Raw genomic sequence first — 23,224 nt, forward strand, 5'->3', positions numbered from 1 at the left:
CCATGCTATCCCAGCAGTAATAGTTGAAATATTAATTTACAACGTCTCTGAGAGAGACTGCATTCTGTATTCTGCCTTTAACCTGACATCAGCTAGAGGATCTATTAACCACATCTGCCTTGCTGCTCTACAGTAAGTCAGTCTAGGGGAGAGTACAATTCTCTTAGATATAGACAGGAATATAGCAAAGCTTAGCTTACATATTTTCTTTATTTATTTGAGTCTGTCTTGCAATGTTTTAAATATTTCATGTGATTTTGAACTCTGCTGTCACTGTAAATATGTACTGAGTATTTTCCTGTTCTTTTATCATTTATTATTAAATATATTTAAACCTTTCATTGTGGCTGATCTGCCTAGAAATATTTATATTTATAAATATTTCTATTTTTGTGTTTATAAGATGATGGCCATAATGTGAAATATAGCTGAGATTTTATTTTTCATTGTTTCAGATTGTTATTCATTTTTGTGTTTTCACAATATTTTGCCAATTGACTCCAAAGAGTATCTCAGATTTTTTAAATGATTTGTTTGTCACTTGAATCATGTGCATCTTTACTAATTCTGTTGACTTCCTGGTTATATTCCTGAGCTCTTCAAAAACATTGTATGCAGATGTCACAGGAAAGTGCTGAAGGATTATCTTAGGTATCTGTTACATTTAGAGCAATCAAAAGCCTTTATTTTAAGATGCTGTGCCGAGAAGTTTTGCATAATGAGCCTACAGTTTACATTCCTTCTTGAGACCATGTGCCCAGGAACCTGTAGTTCACATTCATTCTTGGAGCCATATGTCCATTTGCCTGTGGTTTATGTTACTCCTTAGGACCATGTGTCCATGAGCCTTTGTTTCACATTCTTTCTTGGGACTATGTGCACTTAGTGCACACTATTGCCTCAGTGAAATCGAAGTGCCTCACTGCCTTCCCCATCAGAATCATAAATACATGCCTTACTCCAAAGTCTTTTGCCATCTTCATGCACCCTAACTTCGTTTGTGACTTTTCTTCACTGTTTCCATCTGCACCAATTTGTATTCCTGCTCTTTACTGTCTTATTTATTTATTTGACATTTGTTTACTTGGATAGTCTGAATGGGCCAAATAACCCATTTTCGGGGGAGGCCCGGGGAGAAAAGCTCCACATTTATACATTCGATTACATATGTAAGATTGCACCATTGCATCTTTATGTGCATACACAGATAGTTGGAACTTTATGTAAAGATTAAATTACATAAACTATACATAAATGACTTGTACCATGTAGTAGGCTGAGCTAGGTAGCAAAAAGGCATGTTTTTCTTACTTCTTCTAAGGCATTAATAGGTGTTGTGATACAAAAAATCTAGCTCTTTACACTTTGACAAGAGTTTTAAATGTTTGCCCAATACAGGTTTGCAAAGACCTTACTAAAATGCTGGTTGATTGCAATGGACCAAAGGTGCACAGTTGCTTAGTCTTTGCTTAATGTCTGTAGCATTTCTATGAGTTAATAATAGATTGCATTTAGAGAAAAAGATTAGTGTGAATTAGAATGTAGGTTGAGGGGGGAGGATTTACTAGCACAGATTAGCTGTAGACGTGGAGAAGAGGTGTGGAGATTTGAAAGTTAAGGGATATACAGGGGAATAAGAAAGACTGGGGAGGATATGTAGGGGGGATTAGCCTAGGGTTAAGCATGTGCATAGCCATGAGTTGTTTAGGTGTTCCTTTAAAGAGGCTTTAAGTAGTGGTAGGCTAGTAGTTAACCTGGTGTTTGGTGGGAAACTGAGCATAAGTATAGAGATTTACCTGTTTTTTGGAGGGTTTGGAGGTTTTGAGTGGGTTTTTATCTTCTGATCTTTGTAGTCTGCTTGGTTTATAGTGTTTGATAACGTTTTCTGTGGCAGGACAGGCAGTGGGTTTGTAGATTGTTTTATATATAGTGGTTAATTGGATATATGTTAGTTGGTTTGGTAGTTCAAGGCAATCTAGTTCTTGCAGTGGTTTACTGTGGTGTGTTTGGTGTTTAGCATTTGTTGCAAACTTTACTATTTTTAATAGCATTGTTTCATTTTTGACATAGTGGAGTTTTATAAATTGGGGAGTATACAGGACCCATAAAGTAGGGAGGGGAGCAGGAAAGTTTTTGCTAGTGTAGTTTTGATTTATGTGGTGAGGAATTGTTTGTTTCTGTAAAGCAGTCCTAGCTTTTTGTGTGTCTTCTTTATATTTTGTTGGATGTGAAGGTCAAAGGTAAGTTTGCTGTCGATAATTACACATTTGGTCTCTTGGACACTTTCTATGATAGTTTTGTCAGTTGAGAAAATGTTGAATTGGTCGGGGCTGAGTATAGTTTTTTTAAGGTGGAAGAGTATAAGTTTTTTTTTTTAGGATTCAGAAAAATATGGGCATCTGTGAGCCAAGATTCAATTACTGTGAATGCTTTTTGAGTCTTGTTCAGTAGATCTGGGAGAGTGTGAGAGGTACAAACTAAGGTTGAAATGTTCTTCGTGTTTCACTGTTGCAGTCATTACACTTGGGTTATCCTGCTGGCAGGCTACCCTCAGTCGGCCTGAATTCCAAAGTCTAGGTCCGGCGTCGGTTGCTGTCACCTCTTCCCTGACGTCAGTGCGCCAGGGGTATAAAAGATGCAGCTTACGCCATTTTCTTCTGTCTTTCTTGCCGCGCGGTGCCTGAAGCATAAGCAGTTCGCAAGTGCCGGTCGGCCGACTTCTGAGATTTTCGTGTTCGAATTTCAGATCCGAAGTCTTCATTAACAGCTAAGTACCCCGTTGGGGAAACTTTTTTCTTGCTCCAGACCAATGTCAGAAAAAGTTAATAATTGTATTTCTTGTGGGAAGCAAATACCTCATAAGGACTTTCATTCTTACTGTATTCCTTGCCTAGGCCCTGACAATGACATTGCTAGTTGTCGGTTTTGTGCTAGATTAACCAACGCACTATTAAGCGTCGGTACGATTTTGCATTACACTATTTTGGCAGAAGATTTAATTATATGATGTCGTCGGATAGCCATCCGACTACCGGAATTCACAAGAAATGCAAAGAAAAGGACAGGCATCCAAGGTCCAAAACCAACAACGAGGCTTCTTCTAAGCCGTTCGCCGGTTCTCAGTGAGGCGCCTTCGCAGCCCCTGATGCCCACTACTTTAGACCCACAGGCCACTACCGACTCCCACGTGGAGTCGCCTGGGCCACTGGAGGCTCAAGGTATTGGACCTTCGAAGACTATTCCCTCAGATGGGTCCAGAGCCGCTGAGCAGGCATCGGCTTCTGAGGGTGTTTTCAGACCAACTCAATTATACATTAAAACGACTTCAGCTTCAAAGGCAAAGACTAAAGCACCCTTAAAGACAAAGAAACAAGTACAACAGCCTCATGGACAGGCCTCCATGGCCAAAAAACAGATGCTCAAAATGGCCGAAGACTTAATTGCTTTGATCAGGGGTTCCCATCCCCCACCTGATAAAAGGCCTAGGCAAGAGACAGAATATGAATCTTCAGATCAGGTTTCCATTTCATCTGATTCCTCTTCTGATCAGGAATACTCTTCCTCCCTATGAGGATTCTGATGCTGAAGAATCTATCCCTTCAGCCTCTCCTCCTGAGGATTACTCTTTTGGGGAAACCTTGCATACCATGAGGGTGCATTTCCACTGGGAGAGCCAAGATTTTTCAGAATCTAAGAAAAGGCTCAGAGACTTCCTTTTACTACCACAACACAGGCCCCTAGCTATTCCACCTGTGTTAGACATTGTTGATGATGTATTTTCAGAGTCCAGTCTGACCCCTGACTCCTTACCTCCAGCTCCTGTTAAGCCGGACAGGTACTACAGGGTTCCTGACTCTCATAAATTCCTTTTCAAAAACCCTGCTGCTGACCCAGAAACTATCTCTCAGGGTCCCAAAGGGGTCAAGGCTTCCGCTGCAAAAAACCCTACCCCCTCTGACAGGGATTCTTGGGCATTGGACATATGGGGAAAAAAGATTTACACTTCCACTACCTTGGCTATAAGGGCTTTAAATTGTCAGTTTCATTTGCTCAAATATCAGCAATATATTATGTCACTACTTAAACAGAAAATTCTGACACATTCTGAATGTGCAGAAAACAAAGAAATGCAGGATTTATTGCATGCAGCTGAACAAGTTGGAAAGCATACTTTGCAATGTGGTTTTGATTCTTTGGAGGCCTCCTGCAGCGCCGCTGTTATGGGTTCTGTCATCAGGAGGCATGCTTGGTTAAAGGAACAAAGTCTGCCTGATCATGTCAAAGCAAAATTATTAGATGCCCCATTACAGTATGATACTTTGTTTGGTGTTAAAGCAGAAGAGGTGTTAAAGAAAATGGAGGACAAAGCTAAATCTATGCAAACGGTTAAGGATTTCTTACAGGTTCAGCCTCCAAGATTTAGCAGACACTGGCCTACAAAGAATTGGTCCTTTCCAGTGTCAGACAGACCACAAAGGGGGAGATACAGATGCCCAAGAGGCAGATCCCAGCCCCAAGGTTCGTAGAGGTCTAAACAATGGAGTGCTTATACCTCCAAAGGTGGAGAAGACAAATCACAGCCATACAGCAAACAGTCCCAATGACTTCCCCCTGCCTGCACCAAGCACTTATCTTCTGGCAGCACCTTTAGGGGGAAAACTAGCACTTTTTCTCAAAACTGGCACATAATAACCCAGGACAAATGGGTCCTAGACATAGTGTCACAGGGCTACAAGTTTCACTTCCATACCCTGCCAAGGACAAACGGTTGGCCAGACCTGCCAAAACATCAATGGGCAGAGGCACAAAAGCAAGTCTCATCCCTCATGGATATGAGGGCCATTCAACAAGTACCAGAGCAAGAGCAGGGACAAGGTTTTTATTCAAGACTGTTTTTGGTACCAAGAAAGGACAAGACCTGGAGACCAATACTGGACCTATCTATTCTAAATGCATTTCTGGATATACCAAAATTCAAAATGTTGACTCTACAGCAACTTCTGCCCATGCTGGGCAAGACGGCTTGGCTTGTGACTTTAGACATAAAAGAGACATACCTGCATGTCCCAATCAGACAAACATGAAGAAGATACCTTGGATTCAAAGCTGGCTCAATGCACTACCAATTCTCTGTATTGCCCTTTGGCTTATCTACTGCGCCCAGGGTCTTCACAAAGTGCCTGGCACCAGTAATTGCATTCTGCAGACAAAGAGGAATACAAATATATCCTTACTTGGACGACTGCCTCATTCAAGCAGAGAACAAGGACATTCTACTACAGCATCTGGTGTTTGTAAAGAGATTTCTAACAGGCCTAGGGTACACAGTCAACGAAAAGAAATCAAAACTAGTACCCTCTGAAGAGATAATATTCCTGGGTGCAAGCTTAAATACAACTGCCCAGATGGCTTATCTCACGCCAGACAAACAAAGGCAACTGACTACCTATTTCAACCTGTTGGCAACAAAGGCCCAGTTATCTGCAAGAAAAATTCTGCAGACTTTGGGCTTCATGGCATCCTGCATTCTACTAATTCCATATGCGAGCCTGCATATGAGGAAACTTCAATGGTACCTAAAAAGTGTTTGGACTCAACATTGCCACAGCCTGGAAACAATAATTACCCTCATTCCCTGCCTGCAACAGGAGTTTCGTTGGTGGGCGAAGGCTTGTCACCAGAACAAGGGACAGTCATTCACTTTACCCCCAGCCAGACAGACATTAACAACGGATGCATCAGATTATGCCTGGGGGGCCCACATGGCAGGAAGATGTATTCAGGGCACATGGTCCGCAAACCAAATGCATCTACATATCAATCAAAAAGAGATGCTAGCTGTTCAGAATGCCCTGACAGCCTTCAAGGACCTACTTCATCTGGGACAACTACTGATAAAGAGAGACAACACCACGGTCATGTGGTATATAAACAAGCAGGGAGGCACTCATTCTAACCCCCTTTGCAGACTAGCCATGACTTTGTGGGACACAGCATTGACTTACCAAGTACATCTGCAGGCACAATTCCTGCCAGAAAAGATAAATACTCTGGCAGATGAACTAAGCAGAAACCTCATGGATCCCCACGAGTGGAAATTGGATCAACAAGTCTTCAGCATGATAACAAGAAAATGGGGATGCCCGGATATAGATCTATTTGCCTCTCCTCACAACTACCGACTAAAAAGATTCTGCACAAGGATTTATCACAGACAAGCATGGAAAGTGGACGCCCTATCTTTCAGCTGGAAAAGCTTAGCAGTATATGCCTTTCCTCCACTGCCTCTCCTCCCCAAGGTACTCCTAAAGGTCAGACAAGAGAAGCCAAAGATAATACTGATTGCCCCAGACTGGCCCCGCGAGCACTGGTATCCAATCCTAAGGAACTTGACTCAATGCCCGGCTTGGACCTTGCCTCAAATACCTCATCTACTATCCCAACAAAACAATCAGATCCTGCACAGCCAACTAAAGACCTTAAATCTGGCAGCATGGCGGATAATGTAGTGATACAAAACGCGCCTCTCACTAAAGCTGTAATGGATGTCATTTTGGAGGCCAGAAGGCCTAGTACCAGAAAATCTTACGCTGGAAAATGGAAGAGATTCTGTGCTTGGAACCAGGCACAAGGAATTGACACAGCTGTACCAAATATTCCTCAGATTTTGCAATATTTAACTTAGATGCTGGACAAAGGCCTATCCTTTTCATCAATTAAAATTCATGCCTCTGCCATTTCGGCTCATTAAAATACAGAGCCACCAATCTTTTCTCATCCCTTGTTAAGGCAGTACCACAGAGGAGCCCAAAACTTAAGGCCTCCAAGGAGATCACCAATACCAGCATGGAACCTCAATTATGTTTTGGAAAAACTCACCCTGCCTCCTTTTGAGCCAGCTGCTACAGCTGATATAAAGTTTTTATCTTGGGAAAACAGCTCTGCTCCTAGCAATAACCTCTGCAAGACGAGTCTCAGAGCTACAGGCACTCATGGCTGTGGAACCTTTTATCATTTTTTATCCAGACAGGGTTTCTCTGAGGACAAACCCGACATTTTTGCCTAAGGTAGTGTCCAGTGTGGCCCTTAACCAAACTATTCATCTGCCTACTTTCTATCCAAACCCACAGAATAAGGGGGAGAGAATTCTGCTTTTCTTTGGACATACACAGACTGCTATGCTTCTACATGGACAAAACCAAAGCTTTCAGAAAAACAGAGCAACTACTAGTGGCATATGCTGCAGGATCACAAGGAAAGGCTATCTCAAAGCAGACTATTTCAAAGTGGATAGGCCACTGCATTCGTTTCTGCTATTCACAACATGGCAAGCCAGTGCCTAAGAGCATTAGGCCACATTCAACCAGAACAGCAGCCACTTCAGCAGCCTTCCTCAGGGGAGTACCAACTAAAGACATTTTAGAGGCTGCTACCTGGAGTTCAGTGCACACCTTTACAAAGCACTATCATTTACCACTCTACTCTAAATCCAGGGCAGGCTTTGCCACTGTAGTTCTGCAGGGCCTCATAGCCACTCCTAATGCTATTTAGCTCCAGCCTCCCAACCGTAGCTTTTGGAGTCAACCCAAGTGTAATGACTGCAACAGTGAAACATGAAGAACATAGTACAGTTGTGTACACTTACCATAAATGTAGATGTTCGAGTGTATTCACTGTTGTAGTCCAGGTTACCCACCCACCATCCCCCATATCTCTGCTGCAACTTATCTGCACTTTTCTAATCTATACAGCCTATGTAGTGTATTTGCTTGTAGATGAAAGGTATTATATATTTTGGTGCATGCATGTTTTATTGACATATTTTTAGCCTACCCTTTTGGGGGGCACCTGACATCTGGGGCAAGAAAAACCTGACGAAAATGGCGTCGGCTGCATCTTTTATACCCCTGGTGCACTGACGTCAGGGAAGAGGCGACAGCAACCGACGCCAGACCTAGACTTTGGAATTCAGGCCAACTGAGGATAGCCTGCCAGCAGGATAACCCAAGTGTAATAGCTGCAACAGTGAATACACTCGAACATTTACATTTATGGTAAGTGTACACAACTGTACTTTGTCTGTACATTGAATCAGTGTTCCTGAGGAAGAGGAGTAATGTAGGTTATTGGTGAATGTATTAAACAGTAGCAATCCTAAGATAGAGCCTTGGGGAACTCCTGTAGGGTTATGAAGGAAGTGGGAGAGTTGGTTGAACCATTTTACAACTTGCTTTTGATCTTGTAAATAGCTTTGGAACCACTGTACTGTGGTAATGGCACAGTCTATGTTGAACAGTGTGTCAAGCAGCAGTGGGTGTGAGGCTGTGTCAAAGGCTTTAGAGAGATCCGGGAATACTGAGAATACTAGGTATCCTTTGTCTCTGGCCCTGTTAACAGTGTCACTAAAGGATAGTAGAGCTGAGGATGTGCTATGCCCTGGCCGTAAGCCATGGTGAGTTTCAGTAAGCAGGTTATTTTGAGGTAGATATTTAATTAACTGCTGGTTGATATACCTTTCCAGGATTTTGGATATGGTGGATAGTACTGATATTGGGTGAAAGTTGGATATTGCAATGGCGTGCCCTCCTTTATGTACTGGTGTTATATGATATAGTTTCCATATGGCAGGAGCTGTAGATTCTGAGAAGGATCTGTTTATGAGGATGCTGATTGGATAAGCAACTGAGTCAGAAGTGAGTTTAAGGTATTTGGGGGGTTATCAGCTGATGTAGAGCAGGCTTTTAATTTGAGCAGTAGATTTTTTATTTTTTACTGTGGGTATAAACTGAAAGGAGAAGGAAGTTAGGGAGCCTTTAGATAGGCTGTTATTGTGGATGTTGGAGAAGGAAGTTAGGGAGCCTTTAGATAGGCTGTTATTGTGGATGTTGGGGTGGTTTGGTTTGGAAGGTGTAGAGTGGTTAGCGTTAGGGTTTGTGTTTAGGTAGGAGTTTGTGTTAGTGTTGTTGGTGGTTAGTACGTCCGCTATGGATTTTATGAAGTGTTTATTGAATTCCTCTGCTATTCTAGCAGGGGGGGACATTCAGTAAAGGGGAGTGCTCTTTATTTGTTCCTAGATTGAGGAGGGTAGATATTGATTCCCAGAATCTTTCTGGTTTGTATTTATGTTGTAGCTGAAGTTTGGAGTAGTAAGATTTTTTTACTTTTGTCTGCCAGTTTGGTTAGACTATTACATCATGTTTTGAAGGCTTGGAGATTTTGTTGGGTTTTGTTGTGTTTCCATGTTTACCATGGAGTTTGTGTTTTTTTACTCTTTTAATTTGTACAGGGGTGAGACTATCGAGTATTTTCAGGAAGGTGGTATTGAAGTATTGTCCTGCTTCGTCAAGAGGTAGGAGCTTTAGGGCGGTCCAGTTTATTTTATGGAGTAAGTAGTTAAGTACTTGTTAGTTAAGTTTCTTAGTATTTCTAACTGATTTTATGGTGTTTTTTGAAAGATGGGTATTAGCTGTGATGGCAAATGTTAGGAGATGGTTGCTAAGTGAGATTGGGGAGAAGTTAGCTGGGTGAGATACCAGGATCCACTCCAGGGTAGAATGGGAAGTGAAGTCTTTGTTATATCTTGTTGAGCCTGTAATTAGTTGTGCAAATCTATACAGATTAATACCAGTGGTGGGAGAGTTTGAGGTGTTGGAATGTTAGTTGATGTTCATGTCACCTAAGATGATTGTGTCTTACTTGATGTTTTGAGATGTCCAAGACAGTATATCTTCCAGGACAGGTATGTTGTTTCTGTGTGGGAAATAAACTACAGTGACACATTTTATTTGTCTTTTTGAGGTTTAGGGAGGCTATTAGGATCTCAGCATCAACAAGGAAGGTAGGTATAGCATTTGGGTAGGGAGTGATGTTGAGTGTGGAGGGATATAGGGGAGGTATCCCCCCACCTTTCTTTTTTGATCTATCTGTTCTGTAAATGGAGAAGTTGGGAGGTATAATTTCAGTGACTTTTATGTTGAGATGAAGCCAGGTTTCTTTTAGAACTAATATGGCTGGTTTATTTTGTTTGATCCGTGTATGCAGAGGGGTTATCTTGTTGCATATACTTCTTAGGTTGATTATTATTTTAGACATTAGATATTTATACAGTGAGTCATATTTAGTTTTGAGGCTTGGATTTAAGGGTATAAAATGAGGTTTGATGAACACAGTAGTTGCTAATTTGTGACCGGAGGTGTACGTGAGAGTATAATGAAATAGTTGAGGGGAGATGTTAGAGTAGTGGTTTTGATTGTGGGGGTAGGTTGGTGATTGCAGTTGCTGTCATGTGACAGTTGGAGGCTATTTTATTGGTTAGTGTTATGCAAAGCTGTGGACTGTTAGCAGGGAAGTTAGGCAAGAGGAGGAGAGTAGCATGTTGGGTAAAGTGTGAAACCTTATTGTGTGTAAGAGGAACAAATTTTATATAGATGTGATTGATTAATTTGGTTGAAAACTTAGTGTGTAAAAGGAGCAATTTTATCTAGTTATAGTTGAATAGTTTGGGTATAACCTTATTGTGTGCAGAAGAAACATATCTATCTAGGTGTAATTGACTGGGTCAGAGGTCTATTTAGATTAAGGGGTGATAGACTGTTTTAAGCTATGTAGTGAGCAGTTAAGTAGTTGAGGGGTAAAAGGTGGTAAATTATTTGATTGGCTGGTTGATTTTTTGTGGGTGGAGTCACTGTGCCTGTAAATGTAGGGAAGGGGTGGGTGGAGAATGGGGGCATGGTAGTGGAGCGGAGTGTGAGCCTGAGTGCACCAAAGGCAAGTAGTTAACAGTATGCTTACTTTTTAAAGCTAGTAAATACTTCAGGGTGTTGCTTTCTTTGTTTCTGTTTTTATTTGTTAAACAGCAAATCTTTTAGGGATGCTGTATATGGGGGTTCTTGACAGTACTGAGAATACCTGCTAGCTTGGGCATCTCTAGAGGAGGGAGGGTTATTGGTAATGTCTAATTTAGCACTTGATAATAGCTTGCTTAAGACTTTTGTTGGAAGAATGTGATGATAAGCAGTTTTTGTATTCACATACACAGGAACGCACAATTTAGCTATAGTGTGGAGAAGGACAGTTTGAGTGTGGTTAGAGTAGATACTATAATAGTAATTTGCTTTCATTTTTCTCTATAGTTCAGAGGGGTTCTGTCCACAGTTTAAGGCACAACTTATGTTGAGGAATGTGTAGGAGGAGTGGGTTGGTGGGTGCCTAATGGTGATGCACAGGAAGCCTTAAGACTGCTACACTACTACACTGTTACAGGTTACTTCGATAACAATTACATACATTACTTAATTGGTGTTAGCTTGGGTCTGGAGAGTCAGAGTATACTTGTCCTTAGGAAGTCTGCTGTATTCCTCTGCAAGAGACTGGGTAGCATTGTTGGGCATTTTTATGGCTTGCAGTTCAGGGGGAGGGGGTCTTTGATTTCAGAGGTTATTTTAGTTTGTATCCTTTGTTTTAACTAGTAGTACATTGCTTAATTGGTGTTAGCTTGGTTCTGGAGAGTCACTTAGTGTACCAATACTTAGGAAGTCTGCTGTATTCCTGTATGAGAGACTAGGTAGCATTGTTGGGCTTTCTTATGGCTTGCAGTTCAGGGGGGAGGGTCCTTTGATTTCAGAGGTTAGCGTAGTTTGTATCCTTTGTTTTAGCTAGTAGTATCATCATTTACTGTTCCTAAAGATTACATGTGGAGGTGGTGTACATCACCAGGACGACTTGCTAGGTAAGGGGAAGAGGATGACAGGGGACAAGTTTAAAAAAATGTTACAATGTTTTAGCAGTATTTCAGCCTTAAATTGTTCTTGTTAGTCATTCTTCCAAAACAATCCCTTTTATGTACCATGATCAATTGATTTGCTTATTGAATGTTCAAAGACAGTAACTGCAATCCTCAGAACTTAAAAAAAAAATCAGTGTGAGTAGGGGAATATATACTAACTCTGATACTGCAGCATTTTGGAGTATTCCTCATACTTTGAAGTCCAGTGATATCTGATTTAGTGTGTGTAAGGGCTCACTCCCTAATGTTGGGGGATGCAAAACAGCTTCACCACTGCAAAAATGCAGCATTTAGTTGCATAATTCTGTGTTATTTTATTTGACTCCCAACTTTGTTTTTCAAAGTGTTTAGACTTGCATTATGGGATCACACACTTCTGACAGGGAGTCAGTCTATTGAGCTACTTTTAACCAAACAACCTTTAGAGGTAGTTCATTTTTCATAAAAATTTGAGAATTCTCTCCTCTGCTCCCCATATTCATTTTCTCAAAGTGCATGTGAAGTTTTGGGAGGCTGCCATATTCTTTTATAAGTTTTTTAGGGATCGGCATTCTGTTCTGCATCCATGTGACAGTTTTTGTGCCCACAGAAATTCCTGTTGATGACAGCGAGTGTGCACTCATGACCAAATAAACAACAGAATGTCTACGCATGTGCAGTTTATATAATTTTAGATGTAATGGCATATTTTTTGAGCAATTGTCTCTGCATGCTTTGGCTTGTAAAGGTAGCATTAAGTATAGGTATTATGTAAACAACTTCAGCACTTAAAAGTGGCACGTATTAGTGCAAGTTGTGCACTGCTTCTGATGCTCAGCATTGCAGGCACACAAACGTTTACAGAACACCTCTGGGTGTGAATTCATTACCTCATTTTCCCCATACCAGGTGGACTTCTTTTGATGGGACTGCTTCCAGACCCTTCTCAGGTTTCTTTGTTTGCAGTTTGGATAATATTTATATTGAAAATGAGTAACTGGATGAAATGATGGTCTGCTGATGGCCGTTCAGGAGATGAGACCAGAATAAACCATTTTGCATTTAAAACTGCCATGTTTTTTCTGTTTTGTTTAATCAGATGTTTATGTAAGCAGGCAGCAGTATTCACTCTTTTTCCATCTCAGTCAGTAAAATGACATGAGGGCGTTTTATATCCCACAGGAGGATTGCCTCACTGTATCACTAATTCCCTGTAGGAACATGCTTGGAAGGTAGCACTGCATGACTGGGTATTGTGTTTGTACTGGGGAACGGGGGACAGAGTGGACATCCTATGACTATGTAAAGTAGCAGTACATGACTAGGTGTTGTGATTGTACTGGGGAACAGGGGACAGAGTGGCCATGCTACGACTGGGTAAAATAGCAGTGTATGACTAGTTATTGTGTTTGGACTGGAGAACGAGGGACAGAGTGGACATCCTATGACTATGTAAAATAGCAATACATAACTAGTTATTGTGTTTGTACTGGGGAAGGGGGGACAGAGTGGACATCTTATGACTATATAAAGTAGCACTATATGACTGGGTATTGTGTTTGTACTGGGGAACGGGGGACAGAGAAGACATCCTATGACTATGTAAAATAGCAATACATAACTAGTTATTGTATTTGGACTGGGGAACAGGGGACAGAGTGGACATGCTACAACTGGGTAAAATAGCAGTACATGACTAGGTATTGTGTTTGTACTGGGGAATGGGAGATAGAGTAGGCATGCTTTGACTGGCTACATCATTATTATAAGAAGAAAATCCCCTAAAAACTGCCAACAGGGATTTCATTGTTTCATTCCAGACAACACACGTGGCTAGCAGAAACCTTAATGATGTAGTCCTAAAGATATTGGCATGACTAGAATGCGTCAGTCTGGATACCTGAATGGGGAGATAATCGAGAGGGAAGAGCTTAAGTCGTCTTTTTTTTACACAGGCAGAGTTATAAATTAAAGCCACACATGGCAAGGATGTTTGTGTTGGTCCTGATCATGATGTAGGTAGCAGGGTAGTGAGTAACAGAAATTGTTGCCAAGGGACTGACAAGGGGATGTATGTCATATGATATGCAACAGGCTGCAGCCACTAGTCTTACAGCCTTACTGCAGTGCAGGACTAAGGAACAAATGGGGTCAGTACAGTGGTTAAGGGGTAAAACACACAGATGCACACACACACACACACATTAATGTTTTATATGTTATAGATATGGCCACATGTCCACATTTTAAGAGGTATACAGTTAGTAGTCAACAGAATAGAGGTAATACGACTGGACAGTTCGCTAAATTTGCATATGGAAGCTGTAGCATCTGTAAGGGACATAAACTGGTATATTCTTTTCTTGTCTTCTTTTTTGTCTGTAATATTCAGAGGAGCATTATAGCATTTTAGAGACAGAGCTGTGTTTTTATTTGTATCATGGTTAATTCTACAGTTAATGACAGGCACTTTTGTATTCAGAATCAGGTTTTGGGTGGCTGGAAGAAGGTGGAGGAAGGTGTGATACACAAGGCACTAAGAGATCCAGAGAAAGCAGCTCACCGTCCAGCTTTGCTCCACTTGCTGAGCCAGGCTCTTGGCCTCGTTGGTGTTGGTGATCCAGCCGAAGCATTTGATCCTCAGGCATTTGTCAAAGAAATGGAGGTAAGTTATATAAGAATCCAGTGATGATAGTTTTTGTTTTGCGTAGCTAGACAGCCATAGATGCATCCTAAGTCAACTTGCCAGCCACCCTGAATACTTCTATTCCACACTTTCAAAACCTGAAGACCAGTTGCTGCCTGTAAATACATTAAGGTAGTATAACTTTGTCATTATTTGAGAAGCAGAAAGAGCATATGTTTAATCTACATATAAGATGGTAGGAGAATTGTTTTTTTTCTACAGTGGTTCTGACTATAGACATTGACTTATAATGATGTTTTGAAGCACATGAGTGGGCTTACTCCCTTGCCCTCTCCCACGCGGGACATCTGTTTTTTTGTCAGTCTGTTGTTGGCTTTTTAGCAGCCATAGTGGCAGCCTTCCTCTTTCTTTGTATGAGGAAAATCAGTTTTTAGTCACCTTGTTCAGTCCATCCATATATTGGTTAACACCTCAAACATGGGTCACAAGGCTAAACCCTGAACATTATAAGAACAGCAAGATCTGCGCCCTGGCTTTGAAATATCAGTGATTTTTTTATTATTTTTTTGAATTTCACATTCTCTGCTTTTTGAAAATTAGTCAGTATTTTAAGAATAAACACATTTGTTTTCTTAATGATCCAATTTAAAATTAATGGATAAGATGAAACGTACAAGTATATATTTAATTCTTGTTGCTTAATGCAGTGTTCAGGAAATATTGCTATTTTTTTCTTGGTGAAATGCAAGAAGAGATATTTAGTTATAAGAGGGAGTATTAATGTGTTTCTGCTGTCTGCCAGAGACTCATCTGTATTGATAAAAGCAGCAGAACTGAAACCTTGTATTGACAGCCTAAAAATGCTACCACTGGTCACTGTATATTCCAGGTCGGACAGTCACCCCTCCCCCTCCCCAACCCAAAAAGAGCATCTGCTTTTGCCTTTTAAGACAGGAATGATATTTTTGATTCTGATAAACATACGGATAATTATTGATGAATTCATCTGAAATGTCAGTCACTGCCTTGTGGATATACTTGTAGTAGTGAGCATGACAAAACACTTACAGCAGGCATTTCATTGCTCATTTCATATGCTTTTTGTTGTCAATTTCTTCTGACGCAGAATTTTTATGTTGAGCCCTGTACCTGTCTCTGACTTGTCTTCATTATTACTGTGCAGCAGATATGAAATCCATAGACTGATTGCAAGTATTAAAATGCATACCTTCTGGAGACCTCTTTTTCTGATATCCAGTATATTTGAGAAAATGTTCTTGCTTCCTAATTGTCTCTGCTTTAGCAGATTCTCCTCTGTAACATGAATCTTTGGCACATTAGCTCCTCAGGTCACAGGTTTAGTTACATGTCAAAAACTGTTCAACATCATATTTCTGCTGTAAAGCTGAATTTTAGAATCACTGAGAATATAAAGACAAATGAAGAATTTTGGTACTCCAGAGAGCCTAGCTTATGTGTTACTGTTATCTTCCAGACTAAATCTGTTTCTGAATGCCATTGGTAGTGTGAGACAGATTGTTTTATAATTGGGTTTGATAATACCCTATGATGCTTATAAATAATAATATTGGATTGTACTGCCACTGCATGAGATCTTATTACAAAAGTAAATGATTGTTTTGCTGACCTGTCGCCTTTCCATCCCATGCTGATCCTCAGAGAATTATTTAGTATTTATTTATTTATTTAAATCCTTTCATGTAACAGCTCAGATTTATTTTCAGTACATTCTGTTAGGTAACAGTTCCTTATTGCGTATTCACAGTAGCCCTTGTTATGTAATCTGTCCATATCATTCTTGAGGGATTGCAAAGCATCAATTTATTAACTGTAATTTATTTTTAACCACATTAACTGTGACATGACTGTTCTCAGACTCTTTTCAGCCACAACCAAGGCTACAAGGACAAGAGTAAATGCAATATATGCGAGTACAATTTAGTAGTGTCAATCAGTCAGAATGTTTTCCTGAGGTGTGGAAAACTAGAACACCCTGAGAAAACCCAAGCAAGTAAAGGGGGACATTCAAAACTCCGCACACAGACACTGATCAAAGTCAAGAGTGAACCTCAGACTTAGGAGGTTAGAGGCAGAGATCCTACCACTGTGTTAGCATACATTATCCATTAGCTTTGGTCCATCGCAGACTCTCAGTGAACACTGTGTTAACCTTTGCTGATCTAGAAACAACATCTGAGCCAGAGAATACAGAAAGGTATGCATCCACAGAGTTATCACATAGACTACAATAACATTCATTACAAATCTGAAACCAAAGCTACTGTTGCACTTGTCTGCAAAATAAGTTAGAATTAAAAACAAAAGGTACTTACTTTAAATCAACTGAAGGTCTGTACATTTTTAATATTTAACTACATAATAGTATGTAACATTACAAAACATGTTATTCATTCATTCATTCATTTGTTCTGTAGTACTTTATTTATCTTTTTTAGAGTCACAGGGATCTGGAGTCTATCCCACAAACAGTGGTTGTTAGGCAGAGAATCATAGGTTCATAGGATGATGCTAGGTTATTGGCCCGGAAGCCCTTAAAAGCCTAACCAAGAATTTCTCCCATGTTCCCTCAAAGTCAGCACCCGTTTCCCCTGTCCAGCAGAGACACAGGTGGGATCCCTGGGGTATATTTTCTGTTTCCCATCCAGTCGTCCAGGTTCCTCTTAAAGAGGGCTAGAGAGGTACTTTGCTTGACATGGAGAGGGAGTCTATTCCACAGGCAGGGGAGTCTTTGGGACACAAATCTACCCCAACAACAAGTTCTATTAATGTCACATACCAGGTTAAGGCCTTGCATGTGGGTTGTGTGAGTGGAGTTTGTTTTACGGATCTGCAACAACTCCATCAAGGCTGGGTCTGAAATGGCCAGACACAGGTCACCTCTGAGCAGTCTGTATGAGACTGAGTAGAGGGACAGGCCTTTTAGCCTATCTGTATGGAATAGGTTTTTGAGACCCTGGATTTTCCTAGCCGGTAACCTTTGTGGTCTCTCCAACTGCTGCATGTGCATGGCAAGGTACATGCCGAAGGGGGCATTGTACTCGATAATGGGTTTACTAAAGGAGGAGTACAGGATGATGTGACCTCCTTGTTCCTGGATGAAATACCCTTATTTATAAGGTCAGTACTTAACAGGACACCACTCCATTGCAGTACAACATAAATATTCCCTCTGCCATATTCTTATAATCATTTTTGCACAACTTGAGACAGTCTGTTCCTACTGTCATTTGTTTTAGTTGTAAAACATACTTTTTTTAATTAATATATACTTAAACTGAAAGCATGCCAGGTAATTTCCAAAGCTTTGAAATGCTTTATTCTAGTATATAAAGTGAACATGTCATTTCCAGTCCAGATGTCAGTAATCTTGTTAGACTTGAATCCCAACAGTTAGGCTTTGTGAAGGTTACGTCCTGTCTATTGAACGTGGCAAGTGTCTTCAAAAGGGTTAGTGAGGTTGTAGACAATGACCATTTAGCACACATGGGAGTACATTGATCTGGCCAAGGCCTTTGACACAATTCCTCATGCTGGCATTATACAGAAGCTAGATGCTTTAAAAATTGACCTATATGTGATGAGATTGATAGCAAGCTGGCTAAAAGCCAGTACCCACCCAGTGTGAGATGCAGCTGCCCCATCAGAAAGTATGAAAGTGGCCAGCTGTGTCCCTTAGGGCTCATTGCTGGGACTTCAACTTTTTGACATTTACTTCTCAATTCCCCAAGCAGAGACTCAAGAGCACTGACTAAGAAAGTTTGCAGAAAACTGCAGTATGTGGGTTGTTAAGTTATCTTCTGTCACCTAAATCCTCCAGAATGAACTTTACCTAGTAGAATTTCTCAGACTAAATGCTAAGAAATGTAGTATCATCTCATTTGATGGACAACCCTTCCCCTCATTATATTGTATTGACAACCTACTACAAAACAAGAATGTACTCAGGGGTCTAGGAACTTGGGTTTCATAACTCCCTCTGTTTTGACCATCATGTGACAGTTATTGTCAGGATTTATTTAGTACAGCTAATTCCCAAAGAAATATCAGCAAGATGTCTTTCTATATCTCTGTTGCAGTATTCTTCACAGGAGGGATCTCCTGCCAGTATACCAAAGCCTTTAGATCTTGCATGTGCCGTATGTCACACGTGTACTCCCATTCAGAATGTAGAGCATGAAGGTGACATACAGATGCAGTTACCCAGAACGTCTTTGCCATGAGTCCAAATGCCATCCTCACTCATCGGTCTGAAACCCGTTTTGCTGTGGTGAATACCTAGCAATCAGATAAGTGCCCAGTTGGGGTCTTTTTTTCTTTTTTTTGATCTTGTTCTTTTTTGGTTAATAGAGGTCCTGTCATCCATGAAGGGAAAATGTCAGTGTGGGAGGCAGATTCACCATAAGGATCATCACAAATAGTGTCTTTTTTGTGTGGGTGCTTCCCACGACCAGGAACCCTCTAAAATGCAGTACAGAGAACGTAAACACCAGAAAGTGGGTGAATATACTTTATTAAATAAATTAAAGCAACACATAATCCTATTTTCAGTGCTTTCATCTCTCACAGGAGACTTCATCAGAAATAGTGCAATCTGTAACCTCACTTCCTAGATTAGGTACATAAACTATTTAAAGAGACAGTACAGTTTCCACCCATTGTATTAAAATAACAATATACCACGTCCTAAACTACAAATAAAGTGTATGAAATAAATTTCAAAACTTTTCATCACCTTCTCAAAATTCATATTCCCATGAACCCGATAAAATTATAATTTTTTTTGAAAAAAAGTATAGATACTTCAACATTAATATATTATTATTACTGATAAAATATATCAAGAATTCCTATCATCATAAAATCACATAAAAAGTGTTCAGAAAATTAAAATCCTTTTTCAAATTCCCCATTAACAAGACAGCCTATGCATATTTAAAATCATAATTTGGCTGCACAAAGCTTCAAATCTGTCTGCAAAGACACATTATCATTTAGTCCTGGGAATTTAATCTTAACTGCTATAGCAGCACTTTGAATTCTATTAATTGCTCCCATCCCCTCCAGGGCTTCTTCCAATGATATGAACATAATTGTGATATTAGACAGAAAAATGTCAATATTTCCTTGACTAAGCATGCAGAGTGTTGCATTAATTTCAAATAATTTACCATTGGTAATATAGATAGCATACATAAAAATCCACTACCAATCATTAGCGGACCGGAGTTCCGCTGTGGCGACGCCTAACCGGGAAAAGCCGAAAGACACAAACAATTATAGATAGTGTTGAAGTTTTTTCAAAAAAATTTATAATTTTATAGGGTTCATAGAAGTATGAGTTTTGAGAAGATGAGGAAAAGTTTTGAAATTTGTTTCATATACATTATTTATAGTTTAGGAGGTGGTATAGTGGTATTTTAATATAATGGGTGGAAATTGTACCTCTCATTAAATAGTTTTGTATGCCTAATCTCAGAGGGTTTATAAGTAAGTGAGGTTACAGATTGCACTATTTCTAAGTATCCCATGATAGGTGAAAGCTCTAAAACAGGATTGTGTGTAGGGTTGCCACCTTTTCAAATGCTCAAAGTGGGACATTTTTGGTACAAACGTCAGATTTTGTAAGTGGAAACATACCAGAACTTCACTTTTTTGCCTAAATAAAAGCTTATTCTTGTAGCATTTTAGTTGCTTATTCTGTTTCTTATAACATGTAGGTGTTTCAGATACAGAATAACTGTTTATGCAACTATTACATAAAATATAGGAAATAATTTTGTCCTAAAATCTTAGGACATTTGCCATTTTTTCAGTTTTATTTGCAGGACACAACTGCCCAAAGAGGGACTGCCCCTCATAAAGTGGGACAGGTGGTAACCCTAATTGTGTGTTGCTTTAATTTATTTAATAAAGTCTATTCACCCACTTTCTGTTGTTTACATTCTCTGCATTGCATTTTAGAGAGTTCCCGGTCATGTGAGCAGTGTGTGCCCCATTTGTTTAAGGTTATTGTTTCTCACAACCAGCCATCCTGAAGCATTTGCAGAGCATTTTTGCATAAGACTCTTAGAAGTTGTTTGGCTTCCCTGACCATGTTTCTTGAAAATCAGAGGCTTAAACTGTTAGTCAAAGGTATAATGATGGAAACTTCAAAACTCAAGGTCCTGTTAAGCAAGAAGAAGGCCAAGAAATCTCATCTGGATTCTTTGGCTGTCCAGCCTCTACTGGACATCTCTCTAGAAGTGGGTGGAAGCTCTATAGGTAATCCAGCATCTATGTCAGATTCTTCTGCAATGATCCCATCAGAGGCTGACATATATATTTCCTTTTGTACGTCCTCTGAGGCTTTGCAGGTGTGTGTTCTGGACATCAAGGGGGAACTGTGGTTGATTATCTTGGCGGGCCATAGAGGGATTCCACAGATTCTGGTCAGGGAAGATGTTCCTGCAACTTTTACTGAATCTCGTCAGTGGTTGGAACCTTCAGTGTTTGTTAGGGCTGACATCCCTACTAAAACAAAAAGCAGAAGACTAAGCATTCTTCTGTATGACATAAGGATCCCCAAAGGGAATGTCAGGAATTTACTCAGGGCCTGTTTAATGCTTTAATAGCCCTGAAGCCTCCTCAAGGGCTACCCCAGACTTCAACTTTTTTCCAAATGGGCTAGGGAACTCAGTTCCTCAGATGAGGATTCAGAGTCTGATTATGAGTCCCTGCCCTACTCTTCACGGATGCCTTTGCCTTTGGCTTCTGGTTCTGATGTAGGAAGAAGAGTCTGTGAGTCCTGAGTCTTCTTTTGAGGAATTGCCTTTTGGAAACACTGTAGCTAGAATGATGGACTACATCAAGTGGGATTCTTCTCAGGTGTCTGATATCCAGAAAATGTATTATGAGCTGCTTCAGGTGGGCACTCCTAAACCCTTTGCAGTACCTCCTGTGTTGGCTGCTTTGTTAGATACCTTTATTGCTGCCTCTAAAGTCTCCTGATTCTCAACCTCTTGCTCCAAAGAAATCTGTCAGGTTCGATAAGGTTCTTGAGGGTTGTCAGTTCTTATTTGTGTCCTTCTGCTGACCTTACTGTGCTGTCGGTCTCCTCTGACAAGCCTTCTAAACTTATGCCCTTTTCCAAGCTTCTGCCTTCAGATAAGTACTGTAGAGCAATGGAAAGGATTGGTAAAAAGATTTATACTGCTTCTACTTTGGCCTTTCAGGCCATGAGTTATCAGAACCACATGACCAGACATGTTCTGGCATTAATTGCCCAGAATTATCAGGTTATTTCTGACCTACCTGATTCTGAAGCAAAATGTTTTGCTCTGTCTATTTTAGGTTCTACCTCTCAGGTGCCTCATCACTCTAGCAAGTGTAGTTATAATGCTGCTGATGCATCTTTCAGAGCTGTTCCCTTTGGGTCTGTCTTGAGGCATTGTTCTTGGCTCTGTCTGCAGTCTTTACCTGAAGACATTAAAGCCAAATTGCTCAATGCTCTTTTAGATACAAATGTCTTTGGGACTGATGCCATTGATATCTTTAAGTCTCTTCAGGAAAAAGGAAAAGCTATGCAGGATCTTAAACATATTTTTGTATCCCCCTATCCCTAAGTAGTTCTGCTTTTGTTTGCAGGCATCCATGTCAAGGCATCAAAGGCAGGAAGGGTGGTAGGTGAGCTCCTCCTAAGTCTTCGCAGGCTCCTGTGGCTCAGAAGTCACCTTCATCTGACATGCCTGCTTCTCTTTGACTGGTTGCCCCCACCACCCTTCAACAAGATTCCCTAGTCCTTTTAGCTCTCCCTCTGTTTTCCAAACTGGCATATCATCGTCTCGGATTCTTGGGTTCTATCTGTCATCCATCAGGGTTACTTCATGCTGTGGAAGTCTCTGCATACTTTTTCAGGGATTTCCCAACCTCCTCTGGAACAATTAATTTCTCTGAGGGCCTTGGGTCTCTGTTGGACCAAAGAAGTATTCAACCTCTCCCTCCTTCACAAATACGAAAGGAATTTTACTCCAGGATGTTCCTGGTCCCTTGAAAGGCAGGAACGTGAGGACCTATTCTGGATTTCAGCAACTTTTTCAAGGTTCCTTCCTTTTGGATGCTTACTCTTCAAACCTTGTTTCCTCTTGTTCTAGCACAAGCTTTTCTGGTGTCCTTGAATATGAAGGATGCATATCTTCATATTTCTACTCCCCCTCTTTTCAGGAACTTTTTATACTTCTCTGTTTCTTCCTTTCATCTTCAGTTCTCTCCTTTGCCTTTTGGTCTCTCTACTGCCCCAAGGGTATTCACAAAATGTCTGGCTCCTGTGATTGCCTTTTGCAGGCTCCAAGGCATTCAGATTTTTCTTTATTTAGATGACCTGCTGCTTCAGGCACCTTCTCCCAGTTGCCTGTTACAGGATCAGGAGTTTACCGCATCTGTCCTCCAACGTCTAGTGTTCACTATCAGCTTTAAAAAGTCTGTCCTGACTCCCTCTCATCATCATGTGTATCTGGGTTGTAGGATTCAGATGATGCCAATACTGGCTTCTCTTACACCTCCAAAAGTTCTGGCCTTGACAGGTTTCTGTCAGTCTATTTTTGCTCTGCCTGCTGTTTCAGCCAGAGGTTTCTTTGGCCCTGGGATTCATGGCCTCTTCTACTCAAATGCTCCCTCTTGCCAGACTGCACATGCAGAAGTTTCAGTGGCACTTCAAATCAGTTTGATGTCTGCATTGCCACCCTCTGGATTTCATTGTGCCTGTCCTTCCTTGTTTAAAACGGGAATATGACTGG

General features: G+C 40.6%; 1 protein-coding gene across 1 annotated transcript in view; it reads left to right on the forward strand.

Moving 5' to 3' along the window:
• Positions 1-23,224, forward strand: part of ABCA2 (ATP binding cassette subfamily A member 2) — a gene marked incomplete in the record, with an annotated part of 2,505,641 nt that overhangs the window by 1,043,640 nt on the left and 1,438,777 nt on the right. The window contains 1 exon segment of the mRNA XM_044058216.1: positions 14,247-14,429. Within this exon segment, the coding sequence (XP_043914151.1) occupies positions 14,247-14,429 (183 nt within the window).

Source organism: Protopterus annectens, chromosome 16.part0 (genome assembly GCF_019279795.1).
Source record: "Protopterus annectens isolate FY-2018-M chromosome 16.part0, PAN1.0, whole genome shotgun sequence".
Taxonomy (NCBI): domain Eukaryota; kingdom Metazoa; phylum Chordata; order Ceratodontiformes; family Protopteridae; genus Protopterus; species Protopterus annectens.